The 8,543-nt window shown below is 34.1% G+C and overlaps 1 protein-coding gene across 1 annotated transcript; it reads right to left on the bottom strand.

Moving 5' to 3' along the window:
* Positions 1–4,266: 4,266 nt before the first annotated feature.
* LOC122282097 (ubiquitin-NEDD8-like protein RUB2) lies at positions 4,267–7,674 on the bottom strand. The gene is made up of 3 exons (XM_043094043.1): positions 7,466–7,674; positions 4,917–5,176; positions 4,267–4,537 (listed from the first exon to the last, which is right to left on the bottom strand). The coding sequence occupies exons 1-3, from the start codon at positions 7,556–7,558 to the stop codon at positions 4,426–4,428; spliced, it is 465 nt and encodes a 154-aa protein (XP_042949977.1). The 5' UTR covers positions 7,559–7,674; the 3' UTR covers positions 4,267–4,425.
* Positions 7,675–8,543: the final 869 nt, after the last annotated feature.

Raw genomic sequence — 8,543 nt, forward strand, 5'->3', positions numbered from 1 at the left:
AGATGCAAAACGACCTCTTTTGGTATCTGTTTTAATTTTAAAAAATTCGGAAGTCGGAGTCGGAAATCGGAGCAACTCACCACTCCGACTCCTACTCCGATTTCCGAACATCGACTCGGAGCTACTCCGACTTCGATTTCGCTTTTCGAAAATTCCGACTGTGTCAGAGTCGGAATCGGAGTGGAGTTTGGACGGAATCGGAAATGTCAGAGTTTTGCACAGCCCTAGTTAACATACTGAGTTTGCTTCTCTCTTACCCTTTCTCTTTATATTTATTGTTGCTTCGTATTTTATTTATATTTTATATTGTGTATTTGATTTATAATTGTTACTTTTTTAAATATAACTCAATTTACCCTCCCTCTTGTGTTAGTCATCTAGGTAACAGTTGACCACTTGAACATTTATAATGATTTTTTAAAAGAGGTGAAATACTATGTATATTTCGATGACAATGAATGTGAAGTTATATTGTCTCCACAGCAGGGACTCGGCATTTGGATGAAGGCCTACCTTTACTTTTAATACCAGTAGGACTCCGAACCCCAGGATTTTTTTGTTTGGTTTTACTGGGACCGTCATGACACACAACATACTCACTCCTTGTACTGTTCTGACTCAACTCTTCCTCCTTAAACTTGCACATATGATCTTTACACTTTATGTAGTTCTCGTGATCCTTTGAAGCAATTAAAGCTATTTAACTATGATCATTACACAAATCATTAAATCTTTGTGCCTCATGATTATCGCCGAAGTCATTATAACTACTCTATATCATAAGGTACTTTCTTTTCAAATCCTTTCTCCAACAATCAAGAACATACTTGGATGGCAACCGCATGACTTTCTTTCACATAGTGAGGACAATGAGTACATGTCTACATAAAATTCCTCTAAACTCATAATCTACAGGTGCACATAAGCTGAAAAAGAAGAGAAAAAGTAAAATATGTATATATATATAAAATAAAAAAAATAAATAAAAAATAAAAATAAAATAAAAAACAAGATAGATGAGGTATGGTAAAAGTGTGCAACTAGCAAACGTTTTATGCATTGTCATGTCCAAGCTTCTCCACTCACAATTTTTTTTTTTTTTTTTTTTTTTTTGGTGATCTATGGGTGAAGAACATACATCTTGGAGTAGGGAGTCAAGATAATAGATTTACCCAACCATGACTACTTTGTAATATTGGGGTTTTAATGTAATTAGATGGTTAGAGTGTAATTTTGGAATTTGAATGGAAATTTGGAGTTTCAATGTAATTTTTAGTCTTGGCATTCCAAAATTCGATATTGTACAAAAACACAAGAAAATATATTTTTGGTCTTGATAGCAAAGTACAATGCCAACAACTTCATTCAACAATGTCAACAACTTCATTACAACCTTTGCTAGTTTCAGCTCTTGTTTTAGCTCTTGTTTCAGCTCTGGTTTTAGCTCATTTTGCATAATCAGCTCTTGTTTCATATAGTTTTCCTCCATGCAATGCTTCAGCTCTTGTTTCAATTTTCTATTTCGAAACCAAGGCTAGGTTCTCACTATGACTCATCAGTATACGCTGGTTCTCTTTATTACGAACATCATAAGTGACACCACTTAGTATTGGCTGAATATGTCCAGCAGGTCATCCAGTGGAGAGAAAAACAAAAGGATTGAACTTAAGGAATCAAAAAAAAAAGTTGCAAAATTGGTATCTTTATACTCACAGTGGTATCCTTAAACCGCTTGGAACGACAACCAAAAAAAAAAAAATGCTAAGGAGTTAAAGAAAGGTTGCAAAAATGGATCTATGTCCACTGGATCACACCTAACAAGAAAAAGTATTTTGTTTTGGCTTCAACCCAGCTACACCCAGGATTCTTTTTCAAGCCCTTCTTTCTCATCAACTTCCTCAGCCTAGAAACATCATCCCACCTGCCCGCCAATGCATATATGTTAGAGAGCAATAAGTGTGCATGGATGCGTAATGAGTTGCTTGAAACAAATCCCCTGCCGAATGCGACATGGATTTCCATGGATGCAACATGCTCCAAGCAATGCTCCCCACACCACCATATCCTTCACAGGAAACCCTTGAAACAATTCCCCTGCCGAATCCATATTCCCATTCTTCACATAAGCAACAATCAACTCGGTCCAAGAAACCACATCCCTTTCATCCATCTTGTCAAACACTTTGAGCCCACAATTTAAAAACCTGCATTTCATATACATATCTATCATAATATTGCCAACATACAAATTAGAAGCAAAGCCACCAATCACAAATGACAGAAACTAAGGATCTGTCGCCCTAAATACGTCCATAACTGCACTGCAAGCCTTAAACAGTGCAGAGAACGTGAATGAGACTGAACTGGTCTTCGCGCTGGAATGGAGAAAGGGATGAGAGAGAGACAGAGGGAGGGGGGACGGGTTGTGGGAGACGGCAATGGCGACTGGGAAGGAAAATCCAAAAGGGAGGAGGGAGATGGGAAGAGAGAACATCGGGGGAAGAGGGAGAGCACAAAAAGATTGAGTGGATTCGAAAAAAAAAAAAAAAAAAAAAGGAAGAAAGAAGAAGAAGAAGCTGACGTGGCATAATGTCACATTAATCATTATTGTGGGATCCGTATGTGTCTATAGTATTTTTCATAAGGAAAATTCTTCTTGTCATCCTCACACTTTACACACTATATTTATTTTATTTTATTTTTTTCATTTTTTCTATAATAAATATGTAGTGTGTGAATGATAAATAAAATAATTTAATTAGTTTAATAAGAATAAAATGAAATAAAAAATAAAAAAAAATAAAAAATAATATTTTAATATATAAAGTGTGTGGTGTAGGATGTTGTGTAGCATTACTCTTTCCATAATAGAAGCATGAGAAAATAAGAAAAGAAAAAATTAGTTGCAAGCATAATTGTGTACTAATCTGCGCACCAATTTAATGTGATTGGTCAAAAAGTAGATTTTATTGAAAATAGTGTTAATATAAATTTTAAGTATGAAGGAATCAGTATTGATATGCAGATTAGTACGCGACTGTACTTGTATGTAGTAAAACTCATAAAAAAATACCATATTTTTTTGACATGCATATGCGAGAGAGAGAGAGAGAGAGAGAGAGAGTTTTATTAAGAAAAAAATTTATCTATTTAGCGCCACAATCAAGTTATTAGGGGCTACATACATCAGTAAAAAATACCAGTCTCTTTTGAGATGGATAGCAGCTCAGAAAACTACAATCAAAAATGAATATTAACAAAGATTTATAAGCATAATCTTGCGATTAAGTTCCATTCTAGCTTTTTATAAAAGATATTCTCATCAGCTCAAGTATTTTTCACTGTATCAAATGGAATAATGAAAGTGGCAAAATCATTCTCATTTATACTTGAGAAAAGTTTGAGAGAGTGAAAATGATGTTAGGACACGTAGGAACAAAACCTGGAGCTAGTTTAATTGTGTACTACATATCTAGTTAAAACTGTAGCTTTCGACCTTGAAGTTTCTCATCAAACCTTAACGTTTCTTTTAATAAAATGTACACAAATAACAATATGTGAACTGAAAAAGAATACTTTGTACATATTAGGTTGAGCTAGGACAGGCTTAGCTTCACTGAATCGCAGGCACTGAAAGATCAGGGGAAAAAGGAAATCATTTGCATTTTTTGGTCGGTTTGGATGGCCATTAACATCTGAGATATTATATTCTCTTGGCAATGCCAAAGATGAAAGAAAACAAACAAATGTGACTAAGAAACTAAAGAAAAGAATATCATCCATGTACTGTATCACTCGAAGAATCCAACCAAACCAAAATACTTCTTGGCTTTTGCTGATCAGTCATCATCAATCTTACTCGAGAAAAATTCTTCAGGAGAAATTGATATATGATATTTGCGAAGTTACATTTGCTGTCAAGAAATGAGGAACGAGTGATCGATTTGTGCCTTCCCGTGCCTCTGTTTAACCCACCAATCTGGGCTGACACAAACTACCTGCATGTGAATCGAAAGGTTGAACACTCTCTTTCAAACCGTTTATGGGTTGGGGGTTTTAGAAACAAGTTAGACACAAATATTTTTTCCTCGACGGAAATCTATTTGCAGGCCAGGAATCCTAAAACCAGGCGCATGAGAAAAGGAACATACCTCCTAGTTAGAATTTGCTTTTTTTTTTTTTTAATTGACACTGGTATCTAAGAACAGCGTCCTGACTAATCCCAGAAGTGCACAGACATAATTTGCTAAAAATAAAAAATAAAAAGGAATGCAAGGCAAATTAAACTGCATTAAGAATTGAAGTATTAAACTTAAACAAGTTTACAACACTTTTTTGTTCATTCACACACCAGCAATTTTATAAGCTAATAAAGCATCACCACGCAAGAGAGCCTCAACAAGTCCTTTTCTTTTAAAATACAACTTAAATACTCCCACCCCTCAATGCAAGCACCAGATGGAGGACGGAACCACCCTCAATGTTGTAGTCTTTAGCTGTTTTGTCATCTCCAAGCTGCTTACCAGCATAAATAAGCCTGCAACCAATAATTGTACTAATGACTCTTTCCAATCTCCGAAATTTTAAATGACGAGATTAATGTGACATCACAAAAATAAGGTCTACAAGCCCTAACCAGGCGGATGAAATCAAGAGGACACCGACACAATGCAATATTCAACAGAAAATAACTCGTTTACAAAATTTTGATAGGTAAAATATAAACAAAAAATAATAACTTTACGTGGGAAAATGTAACAGAAGGAAAAATATACCAAGTATTTATAATCATGGGTATGTGAGACATTATAATACCGCTAGGAGTAGTAATTTAATAAATCATAACATGGAAATAAATAATTCTATCATATTAGTCCAGTCAAATACAAAATATTATTGGATAAAGAAAAGAGAACCTTTGCTGCACAGGAGGAATCCCTTCCTTTTCCTCAACCCGTTCCTTGATCCGATCAATGGTATCAGTTGGTTCAATATCAATCTCGATTTCTTTTCCAGTCAGAGTCTTCACCTTGATCATAGTTCCCCCCCTAAGCCTCAAAACTAGGTGAAGTGTTGACTCCTTTTGGATGTTATAATCAGCAAGAGTTCGACCATCTTCCAGTTGCTTACCAGCAAAAATAAGTCTTTGCTGGTCTGGAGGGATACCTTCCTTGTCCTGAAAACATACGTCTAACTTTAGTCAAATGTAAATGTGGAAATATAGGAGAAAAGAAAAACACATTGTGCCTGGATCCCATTCTCAAAACTACTGACATTACTACCTGCAACAATTGGAAAATTTTGCAAAAGCGGAAGTATTATATTACCAGACAACAGTTGACTGCTTAGATTTATAAGGGTCTACTACAGCATTTGTATTCATGCTGTCATTATAACACATTTTAAATCAATCATGTCTTATATTTAATGCCAATTCATTGAATGTAACAATAAACCAAACTTTTTTTTTCCCAATAAGTTAAATTAGGGAAAAAAAAACAGTTAAAAATAAACAAAGGACGCCCCCAAAAAAATCACATTTACATTTTCATTTCCCTTATCAATCAAGTTTGCGGTCCATGCAGCCTCTTGGAAGCTAATGGAATAAGAAACAAGACATAGAGTGGCACCATATGTGATGAAGTGGTAACTAGCAGAAGTATCCAACTTTAGAAATGGAAGACAATTCCATTCTAGTAGATGAATCAAGACTCCTAATGTCTTTGTCTAAACTCTAGAGCACCGAAGTGAGAAAAATATAGAACATAATAAATATTATAGGGTCCACTTTATGTTTCGATCTCTCTTCCACTCTATAACCTAGAGGTCGAAAATTCACTTTAGGGAACCAAAGTAGATGGCAGACACTGTACACACCTTTCCATAATTTGCACCAAGCAGTTACTTAACATTATTTCATGGGTGATCTTGTACAGTACTGTTAAACATATGATGAAAACCAGAGAATTAAGTGCAAAAACTTCTTTCATAGCAAGACTGTGCATATAGAAAAGGAAAACAGTACAATACATATAAAAAGGAAAACAGTGCATATCACATAGAACAAAATAAAAAATCAACATAATAACACCAAAATACAATTCATGTGGACCTACAGAAACAGAATAAGAACTCTCCCTCATCAGAAAACATAACTCCCATTCTTAAAAACTTAGAAAAGAAAAGCAAACACTTTCCAGCTAAAGACTTTTGGTATGGAAGCAGGGTCCTTAATCGCCAACAGGCCACAAGAGAATGCTTTTTGCTACAAAAACCCATATTATAATAAAAAGACAGAATATAAATAACTAACTGAAGAGAAAAAGTATCATTAATATCATAAAAGTTTTTGATGTCATAAAGTTTTAATTACAGGCCAAAATTTCTTTTGTCAGGCGAGCGAATATCAAATTTCTATATAAAGAATATTAGATGGCATATGTGTAAACTAAACGCTAACATGCCATTTGGTTCGGAAAATCTAGTATTTTACTATAATTATGATAAGATAATCGGAAATATGAGATTATCACTTTTTGTTTATTCCTAGGCATAAAGAAATTATTTACATTTCCCAAATAATCTAATATGTCTCTCTTCAAGTGCCAAAAAAAAAAAATTGATGAAGAGATATTCAAAAATTAAATTGAAAATGAAAGAGAGAGAAACTATATGTTAGAGTAATAATATGAGCCCTCCAGGCGTGCACTTTCCAAAAAAAAAGAACCCAGCATAAAAAATGGGGTTTTTCAAGTGGGTCCCATTTTTCCGAAGGGCTTACAAAGTGCTTGCACACCCTGGACTTGCACAGATCATTTTTCTCAACCACCACTACAGTTGCTTTTTAGCATTAAAAATTTCAACCCTTGGTGAAAACCTTTATCTTAAAAAAAAAAAATCATATTTCCTACTTGCAACAACATGCTAACGATATCCAACTGACATAAAAATACTGATTTAAGATCAAACAACGTGTAGTACACATGGAAGCAACTTTGAGATAACAATTTTGTGTTTTGAGACAAAACATACGAATTTTTTGTAAATTTATTGGTTTTTTTTATGATGGGGCATAGGATTTAAGAAAACTACAAAGAGATCAAACAAGAAAACAGAAAGAATGAATTTTCACTGTTTTTCGATTTTTTTTTTTTTAAAAGAAGAAAAGCCGACGACATTGAAAATCAAATTCTTTTCATTTTCCAAAATTAAAAGAACTATACGGACATCAACCCTAGCTTCAAACACACAAAAGAAAATTACAACAAAACTTAAGATAAAGAATCAAATTACAAACCCTACACGACCCAAGCAGCAAACAAGACCCGATTTCAGTCACAAACCGTAAAACTGACACAAACTTTACCTTTCCTTCAGTAAAACGAATACCCGTAAAAAGAATTTTATGAAAGGACTAAACAGTTTTCCAGGAAAAAATCCCTGAAAAGAAAGATTGGGGAATGACCTGGATCTTGGCTTTGACATTGTCGATGGTGTCACTGCTCTCGACCTCGAGAGTGATTGTCTTCCCAGTGAGCGTTTTCACAAAAATCTGCATCTTGTTTTCTTTCGTTTCGTTGTTGATGAAACGAACAGAGAGAGAGAAGCCTCCTTGACTATGCGCCGCGAATATTGGCTCTCCCTGTGGAGAGTTTCGGGGATTTTATTCATTTGTGGGGGTACTCTATGCCGCTTAGTTCGATTCTTTGAGATTGGGACTCCCATTCCTCTTTAGGGCCCACGGTCCACCCTTATTCTTTTTTTCTTTCTTTTTTTTTTTTTTTTTCCTTTTTTTAAGGAAAATGTGAGAGGATGTGATTAGCATGGTAATTATTCCTAGGCGTGACCATAGAGATTTTTTTATTGTAAAATATTCGGTAAAATATTCGGTTTGAGCCATAACTATTATCTCAAATGCGAGCCCATCACCACAACATCTCCAGAATATCCAATGAGTCTAAAGGCCTATCTCATGATTCAAAAGTCAGGCTTTACTACCATAAGTGGTTTCAACTTATGTCCTGACTCAAATTCTTGACCTAGAGATCATGACATACTAGCTCGTACCAACTGGGCTACCATCTTAGTGATTGTCCACCTTATTATTCATTAGTACATATGATATGACCGAGTTTTAAGAGTGACAATATGTAACATAATTTGTGAATTTAATATAAATACGTTGTAAAATTATGAGTTTGGGTTTAATATAAATAAATTTGGATCAATAACAAGTCAACCCTCTTAATCCAAAATTAACTCACAATAATTCGTTTAAATTTTATTTCAAATAATAATTTTATTATTGTTAGATTGTAACATTGTACTTCTCAATAACCTTATGTATGCTCATATTTGTTATTGTTGGGTTGTAATATTTGTTTTATTATAGGTTAAAATCTAAAAAACATCTATATTTTTTGTTAGTAGATAGTCTTTTTTTTTTTTTTTATAGATATTGTGGCTACTAATAAATATAGATTTAACATTTGAAATTATGTTAATCGAGTTAAATGGGTTGGGTTATACGAGTTAGTTCAACC

This window comes from Carya illinoinensis, chromosome 11, assembly GCF_018687715.1.
Source record: "Carya illinoinensis cultivar Pawnee chromosome 11, C.illinoinensisPawnee_v1, whole genome shotgun sequence".
Taxonomy (NCBI): Eukaryota; Viridiplantae; Streptophyta; class Magnoliopsida; order Fagales; family Juglandaceae; genus Carya; species Carya illinoinensis.

Bases quoted from the DNA above. Each gene is read 5' to 3' on its own strand.
- LOC122282097 (XM_043094043.1), bottom strand. From the start codon at position 7,558: ATGCAGATTTTTGTGAAAACGCTCACTGGGAAGACAATCACTCTCGAG. The intron at 5,177-7,465 runs GTCATTCCCCAA...GTATGTTTTCAG, and splicing joins ATGTCAAAGCCAAGATCCAG to GACAAGGAAGGTATCCCTCC. The intron at 4,538-4,916 runs GTTCTCTTTTCT...TATTGGTTGCAG, and splicing joins ATTCCTCCTGTGCAGCAAAG to GCTTATTTATGCTGGTAAGC.